Source organism: Rhagoletis pomonella, unplaced genomic scaffold, assembly GCF_013731165.1.
Source record: "Rhagoletis pomonella isolate Grant_MI unplaced genomic scaffold, Rhpom_1.0 Rhpom_scaffold_00006, whole genome shotgun sequence".
NCBI lineage: Eukaryota > Metazoa > Arthropoda > Insecta > Diptera > Tephritidae > Rhagoletis > Rhagoletis pomonella.
The window spans coordinates 57,234,487-57,253,661 of record NW_023458560.1 but is presented as its reverse complement, the minus strand read 5'-3'; the positions used below and the strand labels follow the sequence as shown (position 1 = coordinate 57,253,661).

General features: G+C 35.2%; 1 protein-coding gene across 2 annotated transcripts in view; it reads left to right on the top strand.

The window, feature by feature from the left end:
• The window catches only part of LOC118741004 (mucin-19), a 36,968-nt gene extending 22,813 nt beyond the window's left edge, over positions 1 to 14,155 (top strand). The window contains exons 2-8 of one of the 2 annotated variants that reach the window (XM_036472788.1): positions 79 to 344; positions 417 to 948; positions 1,020 to 1,158; positions 1,234 to 2,124; positions 3,127 to 3,389; positions 3,519 to 3,714; positions 12,448 to 14,155. In XM_036472788.1, the coding sequence (XP_036328681.1) occupies positions 79 to 344; positions 417 to 948; positions 1,020 to 1,158; positions 1,234 to 2,124; positions 3,127 to 3,389; positions 3,519 to 3,714; positions 12,448 to 13,996 (3,836 nt within the window). In that variant the 3' untranslated portion in view covers positions 13,997 to 14,155. Of the gene's footprint in view, positions 1 to 78; positions 345 to 416; positions 949 to 1,019; positions 1,159 to 1,233; positions 2,125 to 3,126; positions 3,715 to 12,447 lie in introns of both variants that reach the window. The other variant, XM_036472787.1, reaches the window with a different exon arrangement.
• Positions 14,156 to 19,175: the final 5,020 nt, after the last annotated feature.

Below are 19,175 nucleotides of genomic sequence, written 5' to 3'. Positions count from 1 at the left end.
ATCGTTGTTTGCGAAATTACTACAAACAAATACATGCATATATGTATTTTATAATTGTTTTTTTTTTTTTCTTCACAGACCGCTTGTATTTTGTCACATTCAAGAAGAACATCAAACCAAAGAGCACACCCAACACACACTACTTCAGCATAGATGAAGAATATGTATATGAAAATTTCTATAATGATTTTGGACCGTTAAATATTTGCATGCTATATCGGTACTGCCAAAAATTAAATTCCAAATTAACAGCGAAATGTCACGCGAACAAGAAAATCATACATTACACGACACTAAATGCAGCGAAGCGACTGAATGCCGCTTACATGATTGGTTCGTACTCGGTAAGTGCCAAAGAAATTATTTTCTTCACTCATTTTCTGCATTCTTTTGACACCTTCGCCTTTTACTTTCAGATCATCTACCTAAACAAATTGCCAATGGATGCCTATCGGCCGCTAGTCGCTGGCGATATACCCGCCTACACACGCTTTTGTGATGCGTCTTTTGGGCCAAGCGGCTATAAGATTTCGCTAATTGATTGCCTAAATGCTGTTTATAAGGCAATGAAAGCTGGTTTCTTCAGCTTCGACGATTTCGATGCCGAGGAGTATGAGTATTTCGAGCGTGTTGAGAATGGTGACTTCAATTGGATTGTGCCACAGAAGTTTATTGCATTCTGTGGACCACATCAGAAGTCGAAAACACTGCCGAATGGTTATCCATGTCATTCGCCTGAGCGATATTTTGAATACTTTCACGAGAATAATGTAACCACTGTGATACGTTTGAATACGATGGTTTACCATGCGTCGAGTTTTGAGAATGCCGGATTCGAACATAAGGATCTGTTCTTTATTGATGGTAGTACGCCGAGTGATTTGATACTGAAGAAATTCCTCTCGATATGCGAGAATACAAAGGGTGCTATTGCAGTGCATTGTAAAGGTGTGTGGTTGCGCCAATGCACTCCTAATTTGATTTCTATTTGTATTTCTCAAAAAAATTCAAATTTTCAGCTGGCCTTGGCCGCACTGGCAGCCTTATCGGTGCATATATCATGAAGCATTACAACTTTACAGCGCTGGAAGCTATCGCCTGGTTACGACTGTGTCGTCCAGGCTCAGTCATTGGTCACCAGCAGCAGTGGATGGAGTAGTAAATATAACAGAAATCATTTTATGTATTTAATTCATTAAACTCCACGCTGCCTTTTCCCTTTCTCTCTTAAAGCAAACAAACTTGGCTCTGGGCCGAAGGTGACCGCGTGCGCAAACGCTCCGGCTCGCAGTGCCCCATCCACAAGTACGGCATCTACAGCATCGCACTCAAACAAGTCATCTCAACCGGTGGTACGCCGCTAACAATGACTCAACCCAAAGAGAATTGTGTGAAAGGTATCTCACAAAAGGTGGATACAATGCATCTGGATGACAACGAGGATATATCAACCAACGGCAATGCGAAAACGGGCGTTACAACGCGCGCACGCTCACCAATCACTGCTACCAATACAAATACAAACACCATCATCGCAGCAACGACCAGCAATCGCCGCTCGAAAGAAAAGGCCGATAGTCGCAATGCGAATGTGAGTAGTGCTACCGATGAAGATGCCACCATTACCGAGGAGAATGGCGACGATGAGGACAACACTGATAACTCAAATGTCACGTATATAACATCGACGAGGCGACGCAAGTCCCCAACGCTCGCTACAGCAGGTGCAAATACGCTATCGGATGGCGGTAAACCACCAACACCGCCAGTGCGGCGCACCACACCGATAGCTGTAGGAGAGGCCAACACACGGCTGTCGCCAGTTAGCGGCACCGAGCCACTCTACGCCGAGAAGAAGCTTAAGAAACCTTGCATTGGCTTGGAAGCAACACAGCGTCCGACTATAGCGTCGACTGTGAAAATTACAGCAATTGATAAGCAAAACTCTCAGACACAAGGTGATAAGCTGAATCAAATAAAAGCGTTGCGTCGCCAACATCAACAACAAACGCACCATCAGCCCGCAGCGGTACAACAGGCATCGACGGTGGTACAGCAGCAGCAGCAGCAACAATTGTCAACGCAGCATAATTCACGTGGCAACAGCACAAATGCGAATACATAGTAAGTGAAATTTTGATGACGTTTTTTAATATTTTACACTTACTCCAAGTGCTGATTGAGGGTGTTAAAACAAAAAGCTCATTAAAAAGTGATGGAGTATCAATTTGTATATGTAGGTATGGTAAAGACGTTCCTCAAACTGAGGCACGCGATGCCTACAAATATGGTACACAGCATCCTGTTGGCCTGTTCTTCCAAAATTCATATTGCAAAGTTGATTCCGAGAAAGCGGCTATTGACTATGGTAACCCTGTGGATTTTCGGAAAGTTCAATAGGTCAATTGAATCGGTGAGTTCGCCAACCGTACAAGTCCAAAATCAATAAATAGGGTCTAGGACCAGTACAAGGCAATCTTAAAGAAATATACAAATGACATCCGAGACGCCATAAAGGTCTCATAGGAAATCTAGCGAAATATTGAGGATACCAAAGAGTCAGCCGGTTGACCAGAATCCTCCACAAAGGTTCATTACCCGGGGGGTTGTTGGACGTTCTTCTGAAACCAAACTTCCTAGGGTGTAGAGTCACCGCGGTGATGTTCTTTTTGAGGAGCTTCTAGCGGTAGAACATATAAAATGTTCAGGTTTTACTCTTTTGAATCACCAGATATGGACGGAATATCCAATCTAATCTAATTTTGGGAAATGTTGCTAAAGAGACATTCCATGGCTAGACGTTCCGATTACGTTGACCAGACTGTTGCAACGATGTCCAATTTATCATACTCCGCCCTACGCAATGTGCTTCGAACGATTCTAAGCTGGCTTTGATGCAAAAAGTTTACTATAACTCCTTTATACACATTGCAATTACAAAGGGTTAGATTGGATCTCTTTTAAAGAGCAGAGTAATTTACCCCTGGGTGATCTTTAGATTTACTCTTCTAGGAGGGCTCAACCTACATATTACATAACTTAATTATTCCATATATTCTTGCTTTCTTTTTGTCATCTACATTTTATTTATCTCTTTTTTCACCCCTCTCTTTATCTCTCTTACAGTCCATTGGATATCGAGCGTCACATGCGCGCCCGTTCGCAACCTTTCCGCAACAACATCGCCAACATAATGCCAAGTACAACGCTAGGTCCTACAGGCACAACAGCACTGGCCACACCAGCATTGCGACACAACGACCAGCATTGCCAAGAAATGGCCGCAGCGACAGCAGCAGCAGCATCGGCAGCAGCTACAACGGTGGCAGCAGCTCATGAAACAATGCTCGCTGCAACAGCGGCGCTCAACAATAAAAATCTTTATAATTGGAATAATCGTTTTGTTTATAACACACGTTATCATACCACCACCAACAACAATAACAACAACAACATTCTCATTAACCCTAATAATAACACACGCACTAATAGTAACCTCATTAACCTTCTAACAATAGCAACTCATACGACAACAACAACATCAGCAACAGCGGCTGGCACAGTGGCTGGAACTAGTATGCCGACGGTGTCACGTGGAGATGGTGGTACCACGTCGTCGTGGTCGGCGGCGGCGGCTACAACAGCAACGACGCTACCCGGAGGTGGTGGCAGTGTGACGACGCGTGCACGCAGTTTAGCCATCTATAGCAAAAGGTAAGTGCAAGCAAGTGATGAGTTGTTAGTGAACATACTTAACTAAAAATACATACAAGTACATACTTATGTACAACAGCAACAAGAATTAGTTATAGAAAACTAAAATAACTAAACCAAAAAACAACCAAAAAAAATTGTAAATATTTTATCCGAATAGCATTGCAGGATACAAAAAAGTGCTGTTGTACCTATATTTTACTACATTCCAGTGCACATCGCTCTGCTTTCATAGCAATTGCCATATCCAAAGCGCTAAATTTCCAATTGTCCTGCGCTTGCGCACATTTGCCCACCTTGTTGTTGTATGTATCGCTTATTCGACACTGTTTTGCTACTAAATAATAGTTTTTTTTTTTACTAATATGTGCCGAAAAATTATCTTTTTATAAAAAACTATAACCTTTAGTTTGTAAATTGTTGCTGTGCAAGTGTTTTTCAAAATTTGCTAAGTGTCTACCAAAACATGTACGTTTGATTTTCACTGCTTTTGGTTTTTGTTAAAACTATTTTCATTCCTTGCATGCATTTGTGCAATTTGTTTTTTAAAATGCTTAAATTTTAAAACTGTTTAATTTTTGAACTTTGTTTTTATTATTTTTTTCACGCTCAAAGGCATACGCACGCGGTAATACCAAAATTAACAGCTTATAAAGCTAAGGCGAAATTTTAAAATAGAATTTTAAAACTATGAGAAATCCTTTATAAAAGGTCACTCAATAAATTTTTAATACATCTGTATGTGGAAAAAAATGATTTAGCTAAAATTTAAGTAAGCTTAAATTTTACTGAGCTTTAAAAAAAGATAACGGAAAAGTGCCTTAAAACAAATTTTTTTAATGTTTTCATATACATACTATATATGCAATTCAATGTTTTGACACTTTGCTAAATGTTATTGTGTTTTCGTAGCGTAAGAGTGCAATCTTTTTTTCGACACCTTTATTTTTATCTCTACATGTTATTTGTTTTAGAATTTATTTTAAAACATTAAAACACTAAATCTGCTTAATATGTATCTATCTCCAATTAAAAATTTCATTAAGTCTAAAAACACTTGGCGTTAGTCATCTCCCAGTACTAATGTATCTAATTTAAAAATAATTACTAAACCAAGTTAAAACATATCATATGAATAATTATATCTTAGAATAAGCTGAATGAATTTTAAGAGTATACAACACTGTATATATGTAGATACATACATACTATAATTTTTTATAAGGATTAGAATTTTTAAAATCAACTTAGGCACAATTCGCTGTAGAAAATTAATTTTGGAAACGCAAGCCTATACGAAGTTCGAATTAGCAATTTACAAAATAACCTCTTCTCGAAAACAACAATAATTTAATTTAATATCGGTTAAGGTTTATTTACTTCATATTTTTCTTTTATGGCAATACTACAATCGCTCGTCGGTTTGGACCAAGTCCAAAAAACTACGCGAATTTATGCCACTTATTCCAATCAAGTGAAGACAGTGCTAAAGGGCATTCGGTACTCGGTACTTCGTTCCATCTTTTTCAGTGTCCATCATTCACGCGAACAGGGCCATAGATTTTACGTAGAGTAGCCCTCTCGAAAGCCCCCAAAGCCTTTTCATCTTTGTTCGTCATAGTCCACGTTTCTGCGTCACATAAAAGGACGGGAGTGATAAAAGATTTGCATCGCGTAATTTTTGTTCGTCGAGAAAAGGTATAGGAAAAAAATATATATATACATATGTACATTAGGGTGCCTCACCATGAAATTTGTTAAAAGACTTCGCCCGAAATATTTCCGAAACCGATTCGAAAAGACGTACAAAAATCGAGTTTTTTAAGAATGAAATTAGTGTTTGAGAATATTTTTTCCAAAAAAAATCATCTCAGATGATAGATAAAAACGTTTGAACATTTTATCAAGGGAATCAAAATATGTAATGAAATTTTTGGAGGTATTTTCAAAACGGTCCAGCTTGCGAAAATCTTAATTTTTTCGAAATAATTGGGCGAAAATAAAAAACTTTATAAGTCCGATGGAAAACCGTACCGATATTTTTTTTTATTCTATTTTTTTTTATAGTGAGTGATTTACCCTAATGTACACACATTAAACTAAAATAAATTTTCCACAGCGAATTCTGCTATTAATTCATCTATTAGATAAATTTTATACTTAAATCGGTTAGATCTAGCTACCCAAAAATCAAGCTCCAAAGGAGAAAAAAGTAAAGAATAAACGCCCAGCCAAAAATAAACAACAATAGTCACATAGAATATTATTAATTAGTATTTCCTCCCAATTTTCTACAATACATTATTGCATTTGCATTCTTATTATTTTAAGCTTTTTACGTTTAGCGGTTTAATTTTTAAGAAAAAAATACCAAATCGATTCAGCTTATCTTGGCGCCAAATTAATCAAGCAAAAATTCTATGCAATCAAGCCGCGGCGGCGACAAAGTTCAAGTATACTAACAGAAATCCATTTAAACGAATGCAAGCAAAGAACGCCGCTAACGGTAGGTGAGCATAGGAAAAGCTTTAAAAATTTCAATAATAAAGAAACAAGTTCAGCGCACGATTTGGGGCAAGAAGTTGGCATTTCGAGAATGCGGCTAAAAAACAAATGACTACACGGGAATTTATTAATATAAAAGCAGTAATATTTTTTCCATTACAACAGTTGAAAAATTATTAATTTTTGTTTTTATACATTTTTGCAAATATGAAAAATATCCACAAGGTCTCGAACCCCTTTCATTTCGTAATTCGTTTTTGAATTCACACAATTATGGCCGGTTTTAAAGTTATAGCGCTAAATTTTTGTTAATCTAATTTTTTTTTTTTAATTTACCACGCAAATGTTCAGGGTTGATCGTTTACTGAGACACACATACAATTTTTGTATGAAAATTTGAAATTCACAACGCCTTGCATTTAGTTTTGACTTTCACTCAAGAAGCGACCAAATGTGTTACATAACAATTTCGAATTCTCAGCATGAATCATGTAATGCAAATGGGTGTGAGAACGTGCCATTAGGTACGATTTGCATTACATGCACTTGTAAATGCCGAGCAGCTAAAAAACTACTTGAATATATTTATTAATAAAGGAAAAATTTTCAAATATGATTTCTAATAACTTGAAATCAATCCAATAAAATAATTAAAAATCGAAATTAATGGAAGTTTTCATGACGTTCAAATTGCGCTATTCCATTTGAAATTATAGCTAGTTTACACAACCATCTCGATTTCAATTTCAATTAAAGTTTTTTTTGTTTGTTTTCCTTGGTTTTATTGGCATTTGTTTTTTCTTCCTTCTGCGCACTTATCATTCAAAATAAGTAATTTCCAGGGTTTTATTGGCAAAGTTGAAGCAATTTCGTCTCAATCGCAATTACAGCCGAAATTGAGAACAGTGTTGAAATTCCCCAATTTGGGCGTCGGGGAAACTCCCTATCATTACATTGCTTGATTTATTTGCATTGAAAACATTCGAAATTTAGCAAATATTATTAAAGCCAAATTTATTAAGAATAAAATATATTTGAAATCGTTTTTCGATATTAAAATTTTATAGCAAATAATTTTATAAAGCATTTCAAATGCTTATATCGATGACTGAGTGGAAGACCAACCTACCGGTGCGAGCCCCCCTATCTTATCAAAATTTTTAAAAACACTATTTCAGAATTTGCTTGAATTTACATTAATTCAATATATCGGCAGCTAAGATAGGGCGTTTTTAAATATTTTGTTGAAATAGAGTTTTCTTCAACCAAATTCTGAAATATAATTTTCCGAGACGGCGTTTTTGAACTGGCTGCCGAGATAAGTCGATCTTCCACTAAGCCGTCGATTTATTGCCTTATATGTAAATTTGGGTTGTGAATTTTAATTCTAATATAATTTCTGTAGTTTCGATTTTTTAATACCGGATTTCCATTGGGCAGTAATTTACAAAAAATTCAATAACTAAGTGCGGCAATTAAAAATAACAGTGCTTAATAAGAATAGCCATTAAGGGCAGGTTTCTCAGCTAGCTTTTAAAATTTTTCTGATCTTTAAACACAAATTTTGTTCTGAAAAAAATTTGTTTGAGGGGCAGGTAAATTTTAAAAGTTACTTGAGCAGCTGGCCTAAATTGAGTGCACAACGCATTTTGGATGGCGCAAATTTTTTGACATTTCAACGCCCAGTGGAAATTCGGTATAATAGCTAGATATTAAATATCCATAAAATATAGTAAATAAGTGCACATATTTTTTCTATAATTATACTCAAATTTATTCCTAAGCCTAATTTTTGCCATCTTTTTTTGTCTTGTAAAATATATTTCAATTAAATAATATTTTAGAAAAAATTTTATGCTGCTAAAAATTAATATGTAGAACAATAATTTTACTCTAAATATAAAGTGCATGGAATATTAATATAATTATTAATTGAAAAAAAAAATATTATGTATACATATTTTAATAAACACAAAATCTGTTTAACCGCAACCAAATTATAAATTTGTTTTGTTTTTTTACGTTTTTTCGGCAATGCATTTGTGGCAAATATTTTATTCGCAAATCATTTGAGTTTGCTTTAAATTATTATCGTCCTTAAAATTGTCTTGTAAATAAATATTTTGATCTTATTTGCTCTTTGAATTCGTCCATTTATTATTGTACTCGCATTAGGCTTGTTTTTCTCTGTGTATAAAGTGGCTATTTTTGTGCATTCGGTTTTTTTATTTTATTGCTTGTTATATCTTGTGATTTTTGGCATGTAGTTTATTTAGTTAACCGCTACTTCTCCCGTTCCCCTCTGGTTCCATTTGCTCCTGCAACCACGCCCGCTTCCCAATGGCTTTGGTATTTCTGCAAGCAATGCAATTCTTAATAAATTACTGTTATGAAAGTTTTTGATTAAGTATAACAGTGTTGCATTTGTTGAAGCTCTTAGAGAGCTTTATGAACGAAGTTTTTTATCTAAATATTTTAAAATAGTTTGTTCATAATTTTATTTTAAATATTTTGTGTGAGTTTAAATTGCGCTGTCCCATTCGGTTGCTTATACAATTTGCAGTCTATTATTTTTCTACTAAATAACATTAAATTTGCAGACCATATGCATTTTAAAAATAAGAGAGAAATTTGTATTTTTCGGTCATTCTCAGCCAATTTTTGTAGCAATTATTCCATGTTTCTTCTACCAATTCTTGTGTTTCTTCATTCTCCCATAATTTTTGGTCTGAGTGCATGACAACTTGTAGTTCACCGTAAAGGTTCACAGCGGAGAGATTAGGCACAATTTTAGGGTGCTTGTTGATGAGCATACATGGATGGATGACGTATATGTGAATCTTTCTGAGTTTTTCCCTTATCGCACATTTCTCTAATTGCTTTCACCGAAATTCGATACCATAGAACATAATAGGGTAGGGTAAACTCCCACTTTGTTTAATAGTTCATTTCCACCAAGCCTATTAACTTCAATTTATGCCTATTGAAAAAAGGAGATTACCACTCGAAGGGGGTAATTGCTTATATTGAGTACAAGAAAACGAAAGTAAAAAACCAAAAAGTATGAAACTAACCTTGCCCATCACCGCATCTTTAAGTTCTTGGAGCTTACCTGCGCTCTTAACTGCAGTTGAGCTTTCGGTGGAAATGGGCTATAAGGTCTAATTTTTTAACAGTTGATTTGACAGACCGCGCCCCTATAAGCTCATAAGCTGATTGTTTATGATTAAATTCCACAGAAGTAGGGAGAGTACTCCGCATTATGGGGTGCCGAAAATTCCTTAAAGGTCTGAGTAAAATCCTTTTACAGTAAATACAGCACTAATGATTTATATTGGTATTTGTGAACAATGTTGAATAAGGCAATAAGTTGTTACCTCACTGCTTGGGAACGAAATATTTTTGAAGAATGCTTCACAAATCGATGAGACAATACAAAAATTCTGGAAAAATATAGTGATTTCAAACCGTCCGAGATTTCCAATTTTTATACACATATGAAGCCAACACCAGACACAATAAATTGAACCCTGTTACACTCGGGTCTAAGCTATGGTGAATGGGTGCCCTATTCTCATTGAGAGGACTCGATCTGGCGTCTCGTCTGCCAATGTGAGAGCCTTAAGGCGGATTCAGACTTCGGGTGCGGACCAGTGATGGAAAAGTAGATACAATTGTACTTTTTATCTGCTGTTTTTTTTTTAAATTGAAAGTGCATTCGCCACAAATACACCACTTTTGTTACATTTAAAATGTACCTAAATTAATTTTTCAATTGCAATGTACACCAAACTTGACTCGCTTTGTTCTTTCGGAAACACCCAATGGCATCTCTTCTTTGTCATATATTTTCCATACTACTGCGTCATTTGAACGGAAAAGAATGATCAGAGAATTGTAATAAAGGCCTGTTGGTAAGAATTATGCTTCGTTCGATCCCACACCGACAGTAGTAGTGTTGTTTATGCAGGCTCCTATGTAACTTCGCGTCTCCATAGGCAAAAATTATTGCGTACCAACTGTTATTTTATCAGAGGCAAAATTTTTGCCTGCGAATTTTTTATCTTGATAAAAGCGTTTGTAATAAGTATTTTTCCGGATATAGTAGCTTAAATAAAAAACATATGTTATTTCACATCCAAGTACATAATAATAAATATTTCAATATAAAAGAGCTCAATTTTTGCTTTTATATTAAAATATCAATAACGTTGCCGCCACGAAGTTTTCGCACAAATAAAAATGTAGCTGTCAAACTACCAAATTTCCGGCAATGTTTATTACGATAAAATCTCTGACAATTATAGCTTGCTGTGAGCAATATGCCGTCTCTGTCGGCAAAATATTGCCTGGTCACATTATCAAGATTTTGCCCATGGAGACGAGAAGTAAACAAAGTAGAGGTGTCAATGGCATACGAAGACACCAAATGAACGAATAGTTTCCTATGTAGGCAACAATATCATCAGCTGTGTGTTAAAAAAAAACGGTAAATCGCAGTATCATCTTCGACAAAAAAGTTTTAAGAGAAATTATAAAGTTGTATGCACACCAACGGTGACTTCGCCTTTTAGCCCCATTCATACATCGATTTTAGTTCAACAAATATGTTATGGTGATTTTTTAACAGGGACCAAGAACAAAAGGTGTGATCGAAACTAAAGTTTGGTTCCCAAGAACGCTTAAAGATCAAAACCGAAATGAGAACAAACTTTAGCGAGTGTTTTCACTAGAACGAAATTGAGAACAAAACTGTCGAGAACGTTCTCAATGGGAATTATATAAGAAAACAAAAACCGTGTGGAACGTTCCCAATGAGAAAAAAATGCGAACAATACTTTTGAGAACATTTCTAAGAGAAAAAAATGGAAACAATAGTTTCCGGACTGTTTTGGCAAAGAACGAAACGGGAACAAAAGTCTAAGGAATTTCTCCCGAAAAACAATTTGGGAACTAAAGTCTCGGGAATTTTCTGACAGAGAACGAAACGGGATCAATCGTCTCTGAAGTTTTCGCGGAGAATGGAAGCGGGAACAAAATTTCATTCATTCATTTCATTAGTTCGAAATGTTTGAATATTAAAATTAATCAAAAAATAACTGACAGATTCTGTTAAGACACGAAATTTTCTTGCACAGAAAATTCAAAATTGTTCCATAAATGGAAAGTTCACCCGGATAAACGATCTGGAAGTTGAAATTATGCAGCTTTCCTCTGGCTTGGAATTAACAATCGTGGTTCTCACTGTAACGTATTCTTAAAGTTAAGTTCTCAAAACGTTTGCTCAAATTTTGTTCTTTATTTTATTCACCTTGAAAATGTTCTCGATACTTTCGTTCTCATTTTGTTCTCATTGGAAACACTCCCGAAAGTTTCGTTCTCATGCCGTTCTTCTTGTGAACGTTCCCGAGAGTTTTGTTCGCATTTTGTTCTTTAAGGAAACGTTTTCCAACCTCTTGTTCTAATTTTGTTCCCTTTCAAACTGCTCTCAATACTTTTGTTCCCGTTTGTGGGAACGCTCTTGACATTACATTTTGTTCTCGTAGACTTTGCCATAAAAGATAAACAAACTTTTGGAAGAAATTAAAAATTCGAATATTGTTTGTTTTACCAAAGATAAAAGCTCTTTAACCCCGATAAATGTCGGTAACAATAAAGAGCGTTAATTTAAATTTTTTTTTGTTTTTGGATCATGCGATTAATAAGCTTGATAAGAAGAATATGTTCTGCTTAGTAGAGAACAAAGCTCCCCAAAAAGGGCTAAACATGTGTCTTTCCATCTTTTTTTTTTTGTAGCGTTTTCCTACACAAATAAAATTTTCAGTAAATTCTCGATTATTTAACGTGCGATGTGATCTCCAAATTTAAATTTAATTTTTTCTTCATTCCGATCATGCATGCCCTTAGAAAGCCGTCCGTAAGCTCAGCACTCAGAAATGCAACACTGTTTACAATATCGCAAAAATATCTATCAATTAAAAACGTAACAAAGTATGAATAAATCAATTAATACAAATCAAATCTTCTATTTTTCTTTTTCCTTTTCTCCTCTCGCGCAAACTACACTGCCATGCATACTCTGTAAATCGAAATATGTATACAAATAAAATTTGCTTCTCCACTTTTCTATACTACCAACTGTCGACACACGAACGAACGAAATTATTGACTGAACGTCCTGTCCTACCCGAAACGAAAATACCACTTACCGCCTTCCCCCTCGCGCAGAATGGGTTTCATGCACTTACGCAAAGCGGAAACACAACAACAACAGTTGTTTAATAGCAATAACAACAACAGCGCTGTTGGAAATGTAACAACAAGCAATGCCTCAACGGCTACGACGAGCAGCGGCTATACATTGCCGCATCACCATCATCATCATCACGATGTGACCGCGCCCACGCTAAGTAGCCTCAATAAACAAACGAAGACCTACAACAACACGTTGATAAGTTCGACGTCAAATGTGGCGGCAACCGGCATAAATGAGAGTAAAATTCCGGTGGTGCGCGCAAGTGCAGCGCTAATGGATGTGGCAGTCAGCGGTGCGGCCGCGACCGCGACGGCAGCAACGTCAAGCAGTGGAGCTGCCGGCGGCAGTATTGGTTCATCTGCTACCATACCGCCTACGCGTAGTGGCGCATCACGCGCGCCACACCACCATATGACGTTGCGCGGCCGCTCGCGTATACGCTACCATCGCGCAGGTGCAGGTACAACGGCAGTGGCGGAATCGCCGCCATGTACGACTGTGACCGCGCGCTACTATCGCGACGTGTCAGCTATACCATCGGCGGGTGCGTCGCCATTAGACGCCGGCGGTGGTGGCAGTGGCGGTTGCGGCGGCGGTGGTCGTTCTGCTTCGGCAACGCTTGATTTCAATTCGAATCCCCTGCATGATGCCGCTGCCGCCAGCACTTCTGCTGCTTATGCGCATAGTAAAGTGTCACAGTCGACATCGCTGCCTAAATCGCACATGTATTATCAGCGTCATCAGCATTATCAGCAGCCTAGTGGCAGTATTGCTAAAAATAGCAACAATAACAATAACAACAACAATGATATGAATGTACAACCTAATGAAAATTTACGTTCCACACCGCCTTTAGATACAAACCGGCTGATTAGCAACAACAATTACGGACGCGGTAGCTTCGATGCGGGCATCAGTGCAACAATCACAGCGTCGACGCGCGCCTCACCCACTGGCATCCCAACGGGCATCACAAAACGCAACAAACGTTCGCTGAGTAGCACGCGCCTCGAGAAGGACAAATGCGATGAATACAATACGAAATTGCTGCGCAAGGCAGCGGGCAACAACAATGCAGCGCAGAGTAATAGCAACGCGTGCGCAAGTGGGAGCGGCAACGATAGTGGCAACGCAGACGACCGCAACAATGCGAATAGCAACGAAAGGAATCAGCTCTGTTCAATTGGCACGAGAAGAGGTGGCGCAGGTGGCGACTCAAGCGGTGTTGGCCTCAGAGCAACAGGCACTGCCGGCGGTGGGGCTGGCTATCGAACGCGTCATCACGTGCCATGCGCGGCAGCGGCCGCCAATAACGCCACCACCTTACTCGAATCATCTACAGCCTCCTCGGCCTCGTCAGCTTCCACTTCGGGTATTCCAACGCCGACGGCGTCCACCACAGCACATGGTTTGTACTTGCAGCGCGGTAGTGGCGCGCGCTATGCTGCAGCGGCAGCGGTAATGGCGGTCGAGCGCGAACGCGAGACGACATTGAAACTGCGCAAGAAAATCAGTTACTGAGTGCGGCGCAAGTGATTTTAGTTTTTATGTGGTTACACTTAAGTAGCAAAAAATATGCTAATTTACGAGTATATTAAAAACACGTCTATAAATTTTTATAAACCTTAATTTATGCTAGTATTAATTATAAATTTATTATGTACATATTATTTGTATAGCCCATATTATTGAATTTTTGAAACCCAGTGCATGTTGCAATATCGAATTTTTTTATTAACATATCCAATGTTGAATAATCTTATGAAAACTCTTGTTATACATATTTGAAAACATACGTTCAAAAAATATATTTAAAAAATTTTAAATTTTAACTTCCTTATTTTTCAAAATTAATTAGCGTGAGATCTCTGTAACTCACAGCGATTTATGTGAGTTAACGGTAGATGCCAAAAGTAGCGTGTAGCGGATTACGCGCTCATCGCATTTTTTTCTCTCACACTTGCTCTACCTCTCTCACCACATGCGGGTGCTGCACTAGCCAACTGGCACACCCATTAAGCACCCTATACACACATTGATTTATAGTTCAATCAGATGATGATTAACCGACCATCAGATGTGCTTTAATCAACTTTTGCTGAGTTATTCAACCAGTTGAAGATTATTCAAAAAAATATATAATATTTTTAAGGGCTCAGACAGCAACACTTCTGTAGTAAATATTAAGAATGTTCGTTTAAAAAAACATTCCAATTTTTGCACGAAAAGGGATTTGCTGAAATTCGCAAGTCAGCTGGTGGATACGACTGCATTTCAACGATAATAAATTTTTGTGAAATTTTTTAAATTATGTCAATGGAAATAACTTGCACAATCTTGTAAAAGTTATTTGTCGCACGAACATTTTTATTGTCAAATAGTTGTTCAACTGCTTGAAGGATAAATCAATCGATGTATAGGGCGCTTTAGTTAATAGTATTGTTCTTTTGAAGATTATCAAGAGAAATAAATGCCCTTAAGTAAAGAGTAATGAGAATATTTTTTAGTGCAATTTCAAAATTCGCATTAATGTTCTTTTCGTAAAGTTTAACAAAAAAAATACGCATGGGAAATTTAGTTTCAATAGTTTCTTAAGTCCATTTTTTTATGAGTTGATTATTGTGATTATTATTTTTTATTTCAAGCGCCTTGAAAGTCCGAAAATAGTGCTGATCCCTTGCTTAAGGCATCCGCAGGATGTGTAATCCGTTGCTCCTTTGTAATGCAAACAAGCATTCAAATAAAGTAAAAAGAATTTGCAATTTTTTTCACTAAATGCATTTTTAAGTGTTTAATTTATTTATTTCTTTAGTGAGTTACCTTTTATAAGTGTTTGATTAAAGCTTTCTCTTTTAAATATTTTTTATTGCAGTATTTTTGCATTAAAAAATAATTATGTCTTCGTAAACAATATTTTAAATATTTCGCTATATTGAGTCAAAAAGTCAGCACCGAAGTTTTGGTTTAAGTTTTTTGAAATTTTTAATTAAAGTGTTAAATCGTTTTTTTTTTAGAAAAAAATTATATTTCGTACAGGTGATTCCCCTATACCCTTGTATAATGCAGAGTTTCCACAAGACATTAAATGACTAAAAATTAATTGTGGTAGCAGACTTCACAGAGGCTATGGCTCAATCGATCGTAGTCCTATTTTTCATAAAGTCAACGACAATTCTATTATTGAATCCGAAATTCTAAATTTTATAGGGCGAGCAAACGTTTTTTATTTACTTAGGAAATGCTAAAAAAGTTGTTATAAAATTTGCTAAATGTAGTATTTTTTTAAGAAATGGCTTTAAATTTTATTCAATTGAATAACAGTGAAAAAAGCTGCAACTAACTTTATAATCGACTTTATTTCGACTTTGAATATGCGCCAATGTCAACTTTGTCATTCAAATTTTTGTCATTTATTGCCTGGTGGAAATCCGTCATTAATGAAAACTTGTAACTCGATAAATATTTTTAGAAAATTTTTACAGTTCACAGTTTCTAGACTATTGACGTTCTCGTGGGTTATACTTTTTTTTACTAAAGACATAACAATTTTCATACCTTTGTTGTTGTGTTGCTTATCTTTTTTTAAACGCAGCCTTGAAAAATATGAAAAATCTATTACATACTTAAGCATATCTGTGAATATATTGGGCGGCATCTTTGTTTAGACAACCAGGCCAAGAAAAATATTTATGTACATATGCAATTTTCGATATATAAATTGCTTACAACAATATATTGAGGTTAATTTGTGAAACAAAAACTATGAGCACTTACTATAAACTTCATACTTACATAATGTACATATTCCTTTATAGCTAAATGGATCCTACAAATAAAAATAATGAAGTACATATCACTCGTTTGCTGAAAGAATGTAATAACCAGGAAACGAAAAAAAAATATTTTATATTATGTAAAAAGAAACTTCGTAATACTATATTTTCCTTTCCATTGCTAAATACTTTCCGCTTTTCACTAGGGCGATAGAACTGAGTTTTTTAAACCAGATTTTACCCTCTATAATTACCGAACCCAGCTCAAACTCGTAGGGAATAAAGTTAAAACAAAGTTGTGTCACCAACCAAATTTGTGTTTAAAGGGCAGATAAATTTTAAAAGCTACTTGTGTAAACGGTCCTTAGTGATTAGAGATTATTATCAAGTTTTTTATAAATTTAAGAAAAAACAGGTTATCCCAAATGCTTGAATATTGATTAAACCTCATTTGATGCTTGTTTTCTTTATTCTTATACCGGATTCACACGCGGCTATGAGACGGCAACAATTAAAAAAAAAAATAATAATTACAATGTAATCAGAGACGTTAACCGGCTTTAAACCGGTTAACCGAAAGGAAATTTTCCACAAATGCTTGATGCGAGTCGAAAACCGAATCACTTTTTACAATTTTTTTTAAGAGAAAATTTTCCCCATTTTTTTTGTTTATTTATTTTTTATTAAATATGTTATACCATGTTTGTTTATTGTCTGAAAATTTGTTTACTCCGTATAGCGCATGGCATAAATTATACTCTTATATAAATAAAAATAATACACAGTTTTTACTTTCAATTCCCGTACCATTAATTCGAACTTAATCCCCGGTTCAAACACAAGAAAACCCGTTTTGATGAATCAATCTAAAGGTGCAAAAACGGCTCGAACCACTGCACCAACCCGACCAAATTTTTCAACCGGTTCACGACTCGTGATTATAATTATATTGACACAGCTATAATTTACTGGCCGACTTTGTCATTAAAATATTTCTCACATCAATGCGCAGTGAAAATCCGACACTATGGCAAATTTTAATTTCTTCTTTAACTTTCATTAAGTGTTATCACCGCATAAATAAGTAAAACTAATTCTGTCTAGCCGTTTTTTTTAGTATAAAAATTGGTTATTGGGTTTATTTTATTTACCTTTTTTTTCAAAAAAACCCAAAACCGGTTTATTATAAAACCATAATTAGAAATAAATCAAACTTTCATCAAAATAAGGTAGAACATTAAAGTATGCTGGCAGCATTATCCTTTGGATTAAATTCAACGTTATTTAATTCTTGAATACTAATGCCGGATTTCCACTGGTTATTAAATGACAAAAATTCAAACCACAAAGTTTGGCATTAAAAAATAATCGTCTGTCTTTACACTGCAGAATGAAACAGTCAAGGCATTTTTAAATTGCTCAAATATTTATGCACTTCAATACACGTACATAGTGAAAATTCTGTATTGACATTCTCTTTATCCTTATTCAAACATAAATAACTGACCAACAACTGTAAAGCTGTTTTTCTCGATTTATATTTAATTTTTTAGTGTATGACGTTCCTTCAGCAAACAAGCGCAGTATGTGCAGTTGTAGAATGTTTGTAAAATTTAAAATTAAATTTAGACTTATGAAGTATGTATAAATATTTAACTGAAAGTACCTTAAAGTCTAGAGGATACCTTAAAAAAAAAAAGGAATACAATACGTAGTATTACTTATCTACTATAAAAATACAAAAGCAAAAAACCGTTAAGAATATGAATGAAGACTAAAGGTATGTAGGACACAAGGTATGGCATCATTCTCCATATCTACAAAAAAAAATAAAAAATAAAATAAAAAAATCGGTACTGTTTCTCGACCGTAAATATAAAACTTATTTTATTTTAAGACTTCTGCCAAAATATTTCGTAAAATTATAAAGATTTACGCGAGCTGAACGTATTTGAAAACAAATACCTCCAAAAATTAGGTTTTAAAAATATGTTTTCTGAAGAATCACTATAAGTATAAATCAGTAGCCAGTTAAAAGTTTTTTATAAAAAATTTTGAAAATTCTATCAACGAAATCAAAATAATAGGACATATTAATAAAAACTATGCATTTTCTTTATCTTAAAATGTGAGACCTTTTTACTCGATTTATACAAAAAACTGAAGTGAAAGGTTTGAAATTTTAAGAAACATCAATTGCTTAGTTTTTGTTCATACGGCCCAATGAGATTTTTGCAGGTATTTTCAAATAGGTCTAGCTCACGTAAATCTTAATATTTTTCCGAAATATTTGGCGGAAGTCTTAAAATATAATGTATTTTATAATTTTGGCGAAAAAAACGCAACTTCTTTTTTGGTGATGCACCCTAATGTACATATAAATATAATTCTTATAAAAAAAGAATAAAAATCAGTGTTAAAGTGTAAATTTGTGCAAAGAAATTAAAACTGTAAACGTGTAGCTTATAATATGTACACATATGTATATGTACGTATGTAAATACTTACTTATGTACATATATATGTACTAGGGTGGTCCTTAAAAATATCAACATGTGATTTTTATATGGGGCACCCCATTATTTGGTTCTACCTACAAAATAATGACATCCATGAAAACTTCAAAATTTTAAGCCAATTTTTAAGGATTTGAAACAAATTTAATTTTTATTTATTAAATCGCAAAAACTCAACAAAATTTTGAAATTATTCATACATACATACATACATATGTAAGTATAAATTCATAAACCCGCTGAGATATACATAGCTGCTGAAAATCAAATTATGTAGAATTTTTACGATTAAAAAAAAATCAATTTTTTCAAACCCTAAAAATGTTTGTAAAATTTGTAAATTTTAGTGGATATCTTTTTTTAAGGGCCCCCTATTATATATACAAATATAAGCTTACTACAGAGATATTA